At 38.7% G+C, this 16,424-nt stretch overlaps 1 protein-coding gene across 7 annotated transcripts in view; it reads right to left on the bottom strand.

Moving 5' to 3' along the window:
- SERAC1 (serine active site containing 1) overlaps positions 1–16,424 on the bottom strand; it is a 57,527-nt gene that overhangs the window by 18,346 nt on the left and 22,757 nt on the right. For 6 of the 7 annotated variants that reach the window (XM_032253195.1, XM_032253201.1, XM_032253202.1 and 3 more), the window contains 4 exons: positions 15,100–15,231; positions 12,955–13,076; positions 11,764–11,892; positions 651–764 (listed from right to left, as the gene is read on the bottom strand). In XM_032253195.1, coding sequence (XP_032109086.1) covers positions 651–764; positions 11,764–11,892; positions 12,955–13,076; positions 15,100–15,231 — 497 coding nt within the window. The remainder of the gene's footprint in view (positions 1–650; positions 765–11,763; positions 11,893–12,954; positions 13,077–15,099; positions 15,232–16,424) is intronic. The other variant, XM_032253199.1, reaches the window with a different exon arrangement.

Raw genomic sequence — 16,424 nt, 5'->3', positions numbered from 1 at the left:
CCTTTGTCACCCAAGCCGTAGTACAGAGGCGCAATCTCGGCTCACAGCAACCTCTGCCACTGGGGTTCAAGCAATTCTCCTGCCTCAGCTTCTCAAGCAGCTGGAATTACAGGTGTGTGCCACCACGCCTGGCTAATTTTTGTATTTTTAGTAGAGACAGAGTTTCACCATGTTGGCCAGGCTCGTCTCAAACTCCTGACCTCAGGTGATCCATCCACCTCAGTCTCTCAAAGTGCTGGGATTACAGGCGTGAGTCACCACACCTGGACTGTTTTTTCTTTTATCTTGTCACATCTTTGGCAGTTGTTTTAATGGAAATTATCTGAAAATATGTAAAAATGATCTCAGAAAAGCAGCAGAAGACAGCATACCTCAAAGGTGAATGCCACATTTAGATAATGGGCTACTTTCTTTCTATGCAATTAAAATTAAATAAATTTTTAGAAATACTTAGCAAAACAATCTCCTTTATTGGTGCTAATCAAGATTATTCTAACAATTAAAACTGGAGGAAAGCAGAAATTTAAAAACAAGTGAAAAGCTTTTCTCCTTTTATAATAAATGATGATTACTGCCCTTGCAAGAATCAATCTATACATTATTTCAATCCAATCATAGAAAATAAACTACATTTTGAAAATGTAAATTACCTCAGAATGTTTTACTATAGCTTCTAAACAGAACATTTCCACTGTTGCTGAAGGAACTTCTCCAAAACTTTCAGCATAAGGAAGTCCATTTCCTCCAAAACACCATAAACCACCCTGAAATTAAAATAATTTAAAGTTTTACTGAAAAAATAGTGACTAATATTTTTGTTTGACAAAAAAATCTCTGTACTAATATATGGTATTAGAAAATACTAATGTGTAGGGACTCAAAATATATTGGAAACTTTAAAGGAACTTTATGCAAGCTGTGGCTTATCAGAATAGAAAACATAGGGAACTATTTCGAGAAGAGCATGACCTCTGTGTCCTCCTCAAGTCTCTCCTCTGTGACCTTTTGTCTGAAAGTATGAAGACTAATATACAATTCTTTAACAAGTAAGAAAAGCCCAGAATGTTCTAGTGTCATCTCTTTCAGCCCCCAGTAGTCAGTACAGTCTATTATTGTCCAGATTCTGCTAATAGCCTACTTAAAGTCTAATAATCAATACAATTCAAAAGAAATAAGCATTATTGGACAAGTTAAAAAGAAAGATCATGATGACAATGATCACAGAGCTTAATCCTTCTCAAGTTGAAATTCAATTCAAGTTCATATGGAAGAATAAACAAAAATCATTACAAAAATACAAAACAAAAGAGTAGTGGGGACTATTTCTAACAGGTATTAAAACATAAAGAATAAAATAGAACAAACATTTCTATTTCAACTCTTATCACAGATCAACAGCTAATGTCACTAATATGCAATATGCTCCTCCAAGTCAGTGACAAAAAATACCAATACTATTATAGAAATACAAGCAACAGTCATAAAGTCCTTAGGAAAATAAACATAATGCCTCTAAAATATATAAAAATATATTATAAATTATATATATGTATTTATATTTTTATATATTATATAGTATATATTATACATTATACTATATATTTTTATATTTATAAATTATATATATGATATGTAAATTATATGTGCTATGTAAATTATTTATATTTTTAATTTTAGAGGCATATCCCTAAATATAATTCATTATATATAAAATAAATATAACATACAATTATATATTTGTTTATATATTTATTTTATAAATATACATAAACAACGCTCAGCACTGCTCATAATCAGGAGCATGTACATTGGAAGGGCACTGAGAAACTACATTTGTCATCTATTGGACAGACGAGGTTCTAGGGAGACAGGCAGACACAGCACCCTGCTGCTAGTGATATCAATGGCACGACATCTATGGAGGACAACCTGGCACTGGCGATCAAGATCACAAGTGCACACACCCTTTAATAACTGATCCTACAGAGATGCTCACACATAGGGAAAGTGACAGAATGCAAGTCTGCTCACTGTCGCATTGTTTGTATAATAATAAAGACTGAAAACCAGCTAATATTCATCAATGAGGGTTAAATCAATCATGGTACAGTTGTACAATGGAATGCTATGCAGGTCTGAAAAATTTTGTCTCTTCTTACATTGATACATACCAATCTCCACAATAATCCTTAAGTGAGAAAAAGGTACAGAACAGTGTGTAGAGAGAGAGAAACCGTGTGTGTGTGTGTGTGTGTGTGTGTGTGTGTGTGTGTTGGCGTAGGAGAGACGGAAGGGATGGAAAGACGATGTATTGCTGCATTGCTGTAGGCACTTTGGAAGTGTTTCACTTTTGAGCTAGGGGTTATAACTGCTTGCTTATGGCCCACCTGCTGGCAAAAGAGGACAACTATAAAGTAATGGCTCAAAAATGTACATAGTAATATATAGCCCAGTGTTTTCTATAGAAAATATAATCCATGAAGTTCTGCACTTTAATTTATAAGGTCCATGGTTCAGTAAACCAACTAAAAATAAATTTTGGCCACCCTATACTTTTTATTCATGCCTTCTTCTCATATATATTGTTTTTCTAAATTTAAACATGCTTGGATCTCAGAGAGTCACATTATATAATTGAGGATTGAGATATGGCTAAGTCATGAAAAGTCATCCTTCTCTGGCAGAGATAATGGTAAATAGTGGATTAGTGAACTCTGTCAGAGGATAGGAATTTTTTCCTGAAGATTTACCACCACATCCTGGCTCCTCCAAACCCCTCTTCCCAGCTTGTACCCTTGAATTATCTGATCTATTTCTACTCTAAATACCCCAAGGACAGACAGAGGAGAATGCAAAGAAAAATGATTTAGGACTTTCATTGTCTTGGCCATTTTGGCAGTGTGATGTAGAGTGCAATTCCCATTTCATTCTCATTGTCAGTAAAGCTTGTTACTTATGAATCAGTAGATTTTGTGGCAGTAAGAAGTACAAGCAAAAAGGAATGAATACAAAGGAACAAACTCACAGTATGGTGGTATGGATTATATTCTAAACCCATGTAAAAATAAATATACATACTTACTGCTGCTTTATACTGAATTAAGATATGACAAGACTAAATACATTTATAAAGACTTAAGAAACACTACACATCAAATTCTATGAGTGCAACAAAAAAATAATTTCCTAAGGATTAAAGAAATGTATATAGAAAAGGCTAGAGAGAATGACAATATTAAAAACAATGATAAAGTACAGGCTGAATGCGGTGGCTCACGCCTGTAATCCCAGCAATTTAGGAGGCCAAGGCAAGTGGATTGCTTGAGCCCAGGAGTTCAAAACCAGCCTGGCCAATATAGTGAAACCCCATCTCTATGAAAAATTAGCTGAGGATGGTGGTGCACGCCTGCTGTCCCAGCTACCCAGGAGGCTGTGGTGGGAGGATCACCTAGCCTGGGAGGTCAAAGCTGCAGTAAGCCATGATCATGCCAGTACACTCCAGCATGGGCAACAGAGTGAGACCCTGTCTCAAAAAAATACAAAAAAACAAAACAAAACAAAACAAAAAAAACAGTAGGTAGAAAAACTAAAAGGCAACAGTAATATTTAAGAGCTAATGTCTGGTGTTTCTTCATAAAAAGGTACAACCTTAGAGTTCTGTGATTTGTGCAAACTAACTGGGCTTTAAAATGATGTTTATTCTAAAGCAGGAGTTTTTAACAAGGGTCCTGAAGGGTATTGGGTAAGTACGATTCAAGGCAAGTAGGATGTAAATTTGGATGGAAAAAAAATTATCTTTGTTTTTTCCTAACCTCTGACTGAAATTGTGCATAGTATTCGGTTATGAACACAGACAATAAGCCACAGTAACTCTAGCAGTACCTATGATTCTGTTAGCAAGGAAAAGCACAAGTATTTTCATATCACTTCTCATTTTTCAGCTATCTGAAAACACAGTTATATTCATTATTTCTTTTTTTTTTTTTTTTTTTTTTTTTTTTTGAGACAGAGTTTCACTCTTGTTACCCAGGCTGGAGTGCAATGGCGCGATCTCGGCTCACCGCAACCTCCGCCTCCCAGGTTCAGGCAATTCTCCTGCCTCAGCCTCCTGAGTAGCTGGGATTACAGGCATGCGCCACCATGCCCAGCTGATTTTTTGTGGTTTTAGTAGAGACGGGGTTTCACCATGTTGACCAGGATGGTCTCGATCTCTTGAGCTCGTGATCCACCCGCCTCGGCCTCCCAAAGTGCTGGGATTACAGGCGTGAGCCACCGCGCCCGGCCATATTCATTATTTCTTTCAAGGCCAACTGTCACCAAACAGTGAAGTTGCACATTCTCATACTAGTGAGCTCAAATCTATACAGCTTTCCAGTATTCCCCAGCAATAATGATTTGAGATCAATATTTGGGCAGACTAATTCACAGTTCAATGTTCTTATTCAGCGAAGCAGCAATAGTATTCCCACTGGTCTGTCACTAAAAAATGTATACATTGAATGGAACCATATGAAGCTGCCTCTTTCCCCAGCTCTACCCACTGAAGGCCTAAAAGCAATGACAGCAGCAATGAGCTGACCTAGCCCAGAACTTGTTTACTAAATACTATTAGCCCTAAAAGAAACCAAAGCTGCTTAAAAAAATCAGCTGATTCTAGGGCTAGAACAGGGAAAGGTTAAGATGAACATTCTCTAATACCAGAAAATAAGCAAGTGCTCCAAAAATAATGAATGAAACCATTTCCAAAAGACATGGGAGACAACCGGCAGGGGCTCCCACAGCCAAACCTGGGACGATCTGAACATCAGTATGAATAGGATAGTAATAGATTATAATGTATGGAATAAAAACACCCATGCATGATCCCATTTGGATTAGAAAGTAAGGCAGAAAGAAGAAATAGGAGGAAAAAGAAAGCTTTCCTTACAGAAGAGTACTAGATAAGTGAGTAAGGAATAATATAATTAGGGGGAAAATCTCAGCATTTTGCAAGCACCTAGCAATAACTGTTATTCAGGCAAGATTCATTAAAAGGCCATTATTAAATAAAACTACTGGCTGAAAGTCTGAAGAGCAACAGGACAGTCTCCTAATATCAAAGTATCTCCTCCTCCTACAAATTGACGTGCTTCCAGGTATGACACACTGGGAAGGACACAAAATCTCTATTGTATTCCTGTAATAAATGTACACCCGAATTTAATCACGAGGAAGCATGAGACAAACTAAACTGAGGGGCTTTCTACAAACCACTGCTTTGTACTCTTCAAAAATGTCAATGTCACAAGGACAGAGAAAGGCTGAAACAATTTTCAGGAAAAAAGAGACCAAATACACAAGACTCACATGCAATGCTTAATACTAGACTAGATCCTGGAATAGATTTTTTAAAAACAAAAAAGCTGTCATAGCCCAGGTGCAGCGGCTCACGCCTGTAATCCCAGCACTTAGGGAGGTCGAGGTGGGCGGATCACGAGGTCAGGATATCGAGACCATCCTGGTCAACATGGTAAAACCCCATCTCTACTAAAAATACACAAATTAGCTGGGAGCGGTGGTGTGCACCTGTAGTCCCAGCTACTCGGGAGGCTGAGGCAGGAGAATCGCTTGAACCTGGGAGGCGGAGGTTTCAGGGAGCCGAGATTGCACCACTGCACTCCAGCGTGGGTGACAGAGCAAGCCTCCATCTCAGAAAAAAAGAATAACTAAAAAGGAGTGCTTACTGGCCTGAAGAGATGAGACTTTAGAATTAAAATTAAATATTTACTTAAATGTTAAATTCATTAAAGATATGCTACTTTTTTTTTTTTTTTTTTAAAGAACAGGGACTCAAATCAAAGTGAAACTAGTGCCTTTCAAGAGGAAAAACAAAGGTACTTCATGAAACATAAAGCATTCATTTAAAAAAAAATACTAAAAACAACGTATTTACTTAAAGGATGGATCTGTATGTGTCTGCGATCTGCCCAAGTAGAAAGGAAATGTTTCAAATGTCAGTTCCATCATTTCCAGTGTGATCTATGGTTCCTAAATATAGTGCATTGGAATAGTGTAAAGAGAATGCATTTAAAGGGTCACAGGGGCTGGGCACAGTGTCTCCTGTCTGTTATACTAGCACTCTGGAAGGCTGAGGCAGATGGATCTCTTCAGCCCAGGAGTTTGAGACCAGCCTGGGCAACATGGCGAAACCCTGTCTCTACCAAAAATAAAAAAATAAAATTAGCCATATGTGGTGGTGCATGCCTGTAGTCCCAGCTACCTGTGATGCTGAGGTGAGAGAATCACTGAGCCCAGAAGGCAGAGGTTATAGTGAGCCGAGATCGTGCCACTGTACTACAACCTGGGTGACAGAGTGAGACCCTCATCTCAAAAGAAAAAAAAGGTCATACTACGAATTATTTTTTCAGAAAAACTTTGGTTAGGGGAAGATCTTTAAAATGGGAAGGGGAGGGAGCTGGAGAAGTTGTCAGAAGAACCAAGGCCTCTTGAAAGTGGTGAATATTAAAACACACAAACACATGATGCATTAACTATGAACACACACATACATATGCACAAGGCCAATTTAAACTACGTAACTCTTTAAACTACTGGCTGAGACCAAGAATTCTGTGCAAAGAAGCAGTATAGTGGGGCTGGGCGCAGTGGCTCACGCCTGTAATCCCAACACTGTGTGAGGCCAAGGAGAGATTACCTGAGGTCAGGAGTTCAAGACCAGCCTGACCAACACAGTAAAACCCCATCTCTACTAAAAATACAAAACAATTATCCCAGTGTGGTAGCACATGCCTGTAGTCCCAGCTACTCGGGAGGCTGAGGCAGGAGAATTGCTTGAACTCAGGAGGCGGAAGTAGTAGTGGGCTGAGATCACATCACTGCACTCCAACCTGGACAACAGAGCGAGAATCCGTCTCAAAAAAATAAAAGTGGCATGGTGTATTAAACCACTTTCCCTCTCTTCACTTGGCAAAACGTAAGGTTACAGAACATATAGAAGGTGGAGGAATATTAACTAAATAGTAAAATCAGGCCAGATCCCAGGAGCCCAGCATGGGGGTGCAGGAGAGAAGTTAGTGATGGGAGTGGGAGACACTACGGCAGAATACACGGAAGCACCCAAGTCCACAAGACTCTGTCTGTAAATAGCTTGGTCCCACCAAGCTGAAACTATCAGATGTTAGACAGTCCTGCTGAAATTGATGCGGTTCCCTGAGGTGAAAAGCAGGACATGAGAATAGAGACAGGAAGAATATAGATTGGCCGGGCACGGTGGCTCAAGCCTGTAATCCCAGCACTTCTGGGAGGCCGAGGCGGGTGGATCACGAGGTCAAGAGATCGAGACCATCCTGGTCAACATGGTGAAACCCCGTCTCTACTAAAAATACAAAAAATTAGCTGGGTATGGTGGCACGTGCCTGTAATCCCAGCTACTCAGAAGGCTGAGGCAGGAGAACTGCCTGAACCCAGGAGGCGGAGGTTGCGGTGAGCCGAGATCGCGCCATTGCACTCCAGCCTGGGTAACAAGAGCGAAACTCCGTCTCAAAAAAAAAGAATATAGATTTAGATAAGAAATTACTTGGCATGAAAGCCCCATAGTTTCCTAGATTTGACACCAACAGCACAAACAACAAAAGAAGAAAATGTATAAATTGGACTTCATCAAAAATGTTTTTTATTTTTTAATTTTTTTTTCAGAGACAGAGACTTGTTCTGTTGCCCAAGCTGGAGTGCAGTGGCACAATTACTGCTCACTGAAGCCTTGAATTCCTGGGCTCAAGTGATCCTCCTGTCTTAGCCTCCTGAGAAGCTGGGACCACAGGCGCACATCCCACAACTGGCTAATGTTTTTGTTGTTGTTGTTGTTGAGATGGAGTCTCGCTCTGTAGCCCAGGCTGGAGTGTAGTGGTGCGATCTCAGCTCACTGCAACCTCCACCTCCAGGGTCCCGGTTCAAGCAATTCTCCTACCTCAGCCTCCCAAGTGGCTGGGATTACAGGAACGAGCCACGATGCCCAGCTAATTTTTGTATTTTTTAGTAGAGATGGCGTTTCACCACGTTGGCCAGTCTGGTCTTGAACTCCAGACCTCGTGATCCACTCCCCTCGGCATCCCAAAGTACTGGGATTATAGGCATGAGCCACCACACCTGGCCCCAGCTATGTTTTTGTTCTTTGGAGAGATAGTCTTGCTATGTTGCCCAGGCTGGTCTCAAACTCCTGGGCTCAAGTGATCGTCCCAACTCATCCTCCTAAAGTGCTGGGATTACTGGCATAAGTTACCATGCCTGTCCAGACTTCATGAAAATTAAAAACATTTGGGGTTCAGAGGTTACTTATCAAGAAAGTGAAAAGACAACCCACAGAATGGGAGAAATATCTGCAAATTACATATCTAATAAGAGATTTGTATCCAGAATATAGAAAGAGTTCTTACAATTCAACAATATAAAGAGTTCTTACAATTCAACAACATAAAGAACTCTTACAATTCAACAAGAAAAAATTTCAACTCTTACAATTCAGTACATCTAATAAGAGATTTGTATCTAGAATATATCAGAAACTCTTGAAATTCAAAAACAAAAAAAAATTTTTTAATTGGGTGCTACAACGTGAAAGATGCTTCAAAAGGACAAGTAAGCCAATGTTAAAATGAGCAAAGGGAGCCATGGTGGCTCACACATGTAGCCCCAGCTACTCAGAAGGCTAAGGCGGGAGGATTGCTTGAGCCCTGAAGTTTAAAGCTGTAGTGCATGTTATGATTTTGCCTGTGAATAGCTACTACATTTCAGCCTGGGCAACACCGCGAGACCTTATTTCAAAAACAAAAACAAAAACACTAGTAAAAAAAAAATTAGGCCAAGGATTTGAATAGACATTTCTCCGAAGAAGATATATGTGCCAACAGCACGTGGAAAGATGCTCAGTATCATTAAGCATTAGGAAAATGCAAATCAAAATCAGAATGAGGAAACTGCTTCACATACAATGGGATGGCTAAAATAAAAGATGGACAATGACATATATTGCTGGTGGGAATGTAAAATGGTAAAGTCTCTGTGGAAAACATTTGAAAGTTACTCAAAAAGTTACACAGAGTTACTATATGACCGAGAAATCCCACTCTTAGGTATATACTCAAGAGGACTAAAAACATACAGCCACACAAAGACATGCACATGAACGCTGATATTGAGATCTAATAAGAAATATATATTTGGTCTCTACCCCTGGTTCTCTCCAGAGTGATGAGTATCTTTTGTATGCTAATGAGATGACTGGTGGCTGCAGGGCCCCTCAATAGTTTCAAGAAGAGGGCTGGTCACCAGAAAGACTAAGGCATGATTAGAGAGAAGGAACTTTCTGCCCTACTCACCAACCTCTGGGGAGGACAGAGGGGCTGAAGGTTGAAGTGATCACCAAAGGTCAATGATTTAATCAATCATGCCAACTGATTAAAACCTTGACAACCCAAAAGGACAGGGTTCGGAAAGCTTCTGGACAGCTGAACACGTGGAGATGTCTAGAGGGTGGTGCACACGGAGGGGCGTGAAGACTCAGCGTCCCTTCCCACATAGCCTGCTCTACGCATCTCTTCCATCTTCTGTCCATCCCCATCCTCTGTCATATCCTTTATAATAAATGGGTAAGCAAGGTGTTTTCCTGAATTCTATGAATAATCAGACCCAGTGAGAGGGTCATAGGCACTCCCGGTTTATGGCTGGTTGATCAGTGGCACAGTTCACCACTTGGAACTTGCAACTGGAATCTGAAGTGGGGTGTAGTTCTGTGGGACACAGCCCTTAACCTATGGGCTTTGACACCATCTCTAAGTAGATAGTGTCAGAAATGAATTAAATTAAAGGACACCAAGCTGGTGTCTGATGGAAAACTGCTGAGCGTGTAAAGAAAAACCCTCCACGCATCTGGCATCAGAAGTGTTAAGTGGTGTGAGAAAGTAGGAAAAATGCTTTGCTTTTTTATGTATTTTATTCATACATAATAGCCAAACAATAGAATGTTCATAGAAGTATTATTCATACATAATAGTCAAACAATAGGAATGACCCAAATGTCCATCACTGATGAACAGATAAATAAAATGAGGCATACACATACAATGGAATATTACTTGGCCATAAAAAGGAATGAAGCACTGACATGCCACAATGTGGTGGAGCCTTGAAAACATTACGCTAAGTGAAAGAAGTCAGACACAAAAGGCCACACACTGGATGATTCCATTTATATGAAATGTCCAGAAGAGGCCAATCCATAGAAAAAACAGATTGGTGGTTACCAGGGGCTGGAGAGGGGAATGGGTAGTGACTGCTAATGGTTACAGGGTTTCCTTGGGAGATGGTGAAAATATTCTGGAATTAGATTGCAGTAATTATTGTATAACTCTGTGAGTATATTAGAACCCAATGAACTGTATAGTTTTAAAGGGTTTATGGTATATGCATTATAAAGAAAACTAGTTGAATTGGAAATATCACCATAAATTTAAAGCCTTTTAAGAAAAGGTTCTGCTCTGTTACTTGGGTGTCCAGAAGCCCCAGGGTCCACCAGCTCTACCTTCATGTAGAACTATTATGCACACCTAGTGCCTGGGTTTTGGACTCTAATCTTTTCCTGTAAGAAGAATCAGATCTCCTTGGAGAAGCAGGTGAATCTTGTAGGGCAAGAAGAAACAAAAAGAGCCAGAGATATCTTGTCAAAAAACCAAGGTACCTTCCAGGCACTTTGGGAATAGATTTTAAAAGGACAGAGAAGGTCAGCCTACAGAAAGGGCTCTAGAGGCCAGGTGATGGAATTCTCACCATCAAAAAGAAAAAACCAAAAACCATTATAATTCACTGAAGCAATTCCAAGACGTAACCCAAAAGGGGAAATTACACAAAGTATACTAGACAAGTCATATCTACTGATGTGTCCTTAATTTCTCATAAAAGGGAAAAATGAGAAAATGCATTTAATTGGTAAAAGATTATAGAATATTGTGAATTTTTTTACTGACAAAATATGTTCCTTTCATAGAATAGATTACATAGTTATTGCAGTTAATAATGATGATTATTTGTTTCTGATTTCTTAGAGATATGAGATTTTTATAAAGATAAAAACTTGCTGACATGACACACCAAGAATACCATAATTCAGTATTTACTGATAGCCTTTTTTTCTTTTTTTTTTGAGACAGGGTCTCATTCTGTTGCCCAGGCTGGAATGGCACAATCACAGCTCACTAAAGCCTCAATCTCCTGGGCTCAAGCAATCCTCCCATCTCAGCCTCTCAAACAGCTGGGACGACAGGCACGCGCTACCACATCCAGTTAATTTTTTATTTTAATGTTTTATAGAGACAGGGATCTCACTGTGTTGCCCAAGCTGGTCTCAAACTCCTGGCCTCAGGCAATCCTCCTGCCTCAGCCTCACAAAGCACTGGGATTACAGTTGTGAGCCACTGCGCTCAGTTCTATTCACTAAGATACAATTTAAGAGTTACCTCCTGTGAAGCTGCAAATGACCTCGTAAGCAGAGTGAAGGGCTCCTGAAGTTACCTGTAACTCTCTAACACATTCTGTGACTGTTTACTTACCTGCCTCCCTGTCATCCCTGAAATCCAGCCCAGGGCATGCCGCACAACCAGAAGTTACTAGTGGAGCGTTTACTCAGTTACTGGGTAAATGCTAGCCCCTGAAACAATACATTGGGAAGAGTGGACACTCAAAAATATTTACTGAATGAATAAATGAGCTAACCTTCTGAGCAGCCAGACTCTGACTGCTTTCACTAAGAGCCAAAGATGTAAAATACTGGATACACTCATCTAGCTCTGTTTGAGGTAAGGAAGCCAGCAACTGTCTGAGCTCTTCTTCAGTGGAAGAATCCTGAAATAAAAGGAAAGGAAATTCTTCATAAATACTCAACAACTGAGTACAACAAAAAATATCCAAAGACTCAAAGCCAGTATTTGCCATGTATATCAAAGCCATATATTGTGTGTGTATGTCTCTCTCTCTATATATATATATATATACATACATATATATGATATAGATATAGAGATATAGGGAAAGAGATATCAAAGATAAATTACTGCTTTCAGTCTTGAAAACAGTCACTCACCCAGGTAAATAATCATTTAATTTTGAATTCTATATTTTCATGTCTGCTACTTCAAACTGAGAGATCTATTATAAATTTTAACTCTCAGTTTTCATGAGTGACATCTTGACGTACTCGACATCTTGACTCAAAATAAATTATCATATCCTTACTAATTAAAGCTATTGCTTTTTAAACTGAGAACTTGTTACTATCTCATTTTCTCTAATAATTAATATCTCATATATTCATTTTACTATTTTTCAAAAAACTGCTAACACAGAGTTTTAGGAGTTTTATTTTTTAGTCTAGGAAAGATACTCAAGAAACATGCTTTAAATCTATGACAGCGGTTCTCAACCAGGGGCTATTTTGCCCAGGAACATCTGGCAATGTATGGGGACGTTTTTTGGTTGTTACAGCCAGGGGGTGCTACCGACATCTAGGGAGTAGAGTCCAGGAACGCTGCTACACCCTACAATTTACACAACAGCCTCCTACCACAAAGAATTATCTGGCCCAAAATGTCACTAGTGTTGAGGCTGAGAAAACCTGATCTACAGAAACTCAGAAGGAATCAGCTCATGAATGCCGATATGCTATGAAGTCACCCAGCGCTTTACAGAGACTCCCAATTACCAAAAGCAGAATATAATATAGGAGGAACAGCACCTCCTGAGGAATCAAATCTTTCTATAAAAACTATGATTTCAATTTTACATCCTACTTTATCTGCTTGTGAGAAGCAGCCAACAACTACTTTTTGAAAGTATTTTGTGGCCAAAATTAAGATAATATATTAAACCATTTTCCACTCTCTAAATTATTATTACTGTTTTACTTACTTCTTTTAAACATGGCAAAGGAGGTGGTAGGAGAAAAAAGCGAAGATCACTCTCTTTGCTTCGTGCCAAACCAATAAGAGTTTTCGGATCACAGGCCTGAGCAATTATCCTATACTGGTAATCTATTGAAAAAGCATATCTTTTGTTAATACCAAAACCAGCTTACAGATTTCATAAAGATTAACTGAACAAACTACTTGAAAGCACTCTAATTTTTAAACTGCTCTGCATATCTGTAATCCAAAATTTCCCAAGTCCAACTACATTTACAATACCTCTAAGCTAGATACATTTCCAGGACTGATCTCACAATTCTTCTCAACATATATCTGGGGACTGGGTCACAGCCTAACTTTTTGGAAAAAATGAAGCTCAAGGTAAAAATTGGTAAGTCAAACCAATTTTACTTCTTCTTAAAATAATTCCGGCATTCAAAAGCTGTTCCGACCACTACTCAAAATACATGAGGTTGCATTTAAGCCCACTGCCCTATGGTGATGATATGGTTTTTTGGTATTCATAATGTCCATGAATATTTAGTTTGCAGTTCCAGATAGCAGTACTTTGAATTAACATGCCATTCTTTATATATCAAAAACAAAATTCCAGCCACAAAAGCAAACATTATTTTCAATAATGGCAGCTTATAACCTGGGGTTGGCCAGGCACCATGGCTCAGGCCTGTAATCCCAGCACTTTGGGAAACCTAGGCAGGTGGATCATCTGAGGTCAGGAGTTCGAGACCAGTCTGGCCAACATGGTGAAACCCTGTCTCTACTAAAAGTACAAAAATTAGCCAGGCATAGTGGTGGGTACCTATAATTCCAGCTATCTGGGAGGTTGAGGCAGGATAATAGCTTGAACCCAGGAGACAGAGGTTGCAGTAAGCCGAGGTTATGCCACTACACTTCAGCCTGGGTAACAAAGCAAGACTCTGTCTCGAAAAAAATAACAATAATAACCTCGGTGAGTATTTCTGGATCAAGTGGGGAACTTTTTCAAAATCTACAGGCCAGGGCTCTTCCTCTGATTTCTCTGATACAGTAAGCCTGGAATGGAGCCCTGGAAGGCAGATTTTGAAAAATATCTCTATTCTAAATCTCCACCAACATTAAGTGAGCTTATAATTATATTATAAATTATCATTGTAGATGCCAACCAATTAACAAATTAATTTGCAGAGATCTCATTCTGAGACTTAACTTTTGAGAATTTTTTCTTCTTTTTTTTTGAGACAGTTTTGCTCTGCTGTCCATGCTGGAGTGCAGTGGTACAATGTCAGTTCACTACAGCCTCCACCTCCTGGGTTCGCAATTCTTGTGCCTCAGCCTCCCAAGTAGCTGGGATTACAAGCACACACCTCCATGCCTAATTTTTTTGTATTTTTTTAGTAGAGACAGGGTTTTGCCATGTTGGCCAGGCCGGTCTTGAACTCCTGGCCTCAACTGATCCACCTCCCTTGGCCTCCCAAAGCTTTGGGATTACAGGTGTGAACCACTGTGCCCAGCTGAGAAAATTATTTTTTTCTATTTTGCCCATTTTTACAAGACAGCTTTACTAACAAATTATAGCTTAGTCCATGTACTATAATCAGAGCAGATATGAGTTCTTTTTAAAGTATTTTATTGTAAAACTTGTGATTTTTAAAAACAATTACATATTTCAAATGGTCCATTAAAAATGATATACACACATACAAATTGAGTACATTTGACTAACTCTTAGTATTAGAGCCAAGGAGATTGTAAAAAGTTGAAAGCAAATATAATTGTATGGTGTAGCAAGCAATTCAATATACTTCATTAAATAGAAACCAAAAGAAAATCCAAGTACATTAGGCAACTATCACAATCAAGAGTTTCTCTCAAAGAAGTATGCAATCAAATATAACTTTGTTCTGGTAGAAAGTTACACAAATGTATATACCTCATTTTTGAGGCTATTCTTACCGAACACATTTGACTACCAGGTCAGCAGGCTTTCTACTTTTTGTACCACTGAAGCTTCTTAAAATTTTTAAAATACTTTTTATATATACTAAGATTGCCTGAATTATTTTCCTTCCTGAATCTCACTCCCTTGTCTTTGACATCCGAAAACAAGAGTCAGCTGATGGACTGCCACCTGTTCAGGTGGTCTCATTACCATGCCAGTGATGGGTCTCTGACATTTCCCGCACAGCCTCCAGTCGTGCTGTTTTGTCATCTGACTTGCTCTTCCGTAGGAGCAGCCACACAGCACATTCATGATCTTCTATATCAACTGTACTAAAAGCATCTTTGCAAAAAGAGAAAGAAACCAAGACAATGTGAACAGTTAAGATAATACTTTTATCTTCACTTTAAGATGGTAATTTATAAATATCTGAAATCAACAATTGGAGAGTTAAATCCATATGTATATAGGTATTGATAAAAACTGATATTATTTGTTCTCAATTCTGTCACATTATCTTTTACAGTTATGAATATTATGTGTGCTTTTTTATGGGGGGGAGGGGTTCAGTTTTGCTTTGTTTTTTTGAGGTAGTCTCGCTCTGTTAACCATGCTGGAGTGCAGTGGCATGATCATGGCTCACTGCAGCCTCAACCTCTTGGGCTCAAGCAATCCTCCCACCTCAGCCTCCTCGGTTGCTGGGACCACAGGTGTGTACCAACAGGCCCAGCTAATCTTTTTCTTTTATTTTCCTAGAGACAGGGTCTCATTACATCACCCAGGCTCAATGTGTGCTTTCGTTTTATATATTCTGGTGTCTTTCATATGCGGTCATTTTTAAAATCTTTTTCTCCCCAAAACTTTTTGAAAAAGATCAAATATATGAAAGAAAGAATGATAAATTAACATCCATATATCACATCTAGATTCAACAGCTGTTACTATTTTATCATATTTTCTTCATCTATATTCATATGTAATTTTTCCCAAACTATTTGAAAGGATGATGCAGACAAAATGACATTTTACCCTTTCACAGTTCAACCTGAATCTCCTAAGAACAATCCTGCATTCTCTTAAATAACCGCAATGCTATTATCACACCCAAAAACACTAACAAAAATCTTCCCAAATCATGCTTCCCCAATTAAAAAAAAAAAAAAATCCTTAAAGCTGTTTTTTAAAGCCAGGATTTAATAAAGTCTCTTTTAAGTGTAGAAAGTTTTCCTGCCTTTTATTTTCATGCCAACTTTTTAAGATCAGATAAGCTCTTTTCTATCTAGCTCCACAGCGTACATTAAACGGATTGAGAAAGCTACATTTTTTTTTATGTACTATGCTCATTATGAGAAGGCATAGGAGCAATTTTCTAACAAATTTAAAATTATAAAACACTCATCAAGAGCCTAGGGTATATTTTATCTCCATATTTATTCACAATTATCTAAGGAAGAAAGAAAACTGTCCAAAGCATGGAGCCCTTAAAATTAAATACAGTCCAAGAGAATGTTACTCAATTAATTTTCTTTTCTTCT

This window comes from Sapajus apella, unplaced genomic scaffold (assembly GCF_009761245.1).
Source record: "Sapajus apella isolate SASKATOON/1434 unplaced genomic scaffold, GSC_monkey_1.0 scaffold82, whole genome shotgun sequence".
NCBI classification, from domain to species: domain Eukaryota; kingdom Metazoa; phylum Chordata; class Mammalia; order Primates; family Cebidae; genus Sapajus; species Sapajus apella.
This window is presented reverse-complemented; position numbering and strand designations above follow the sequence as displayed.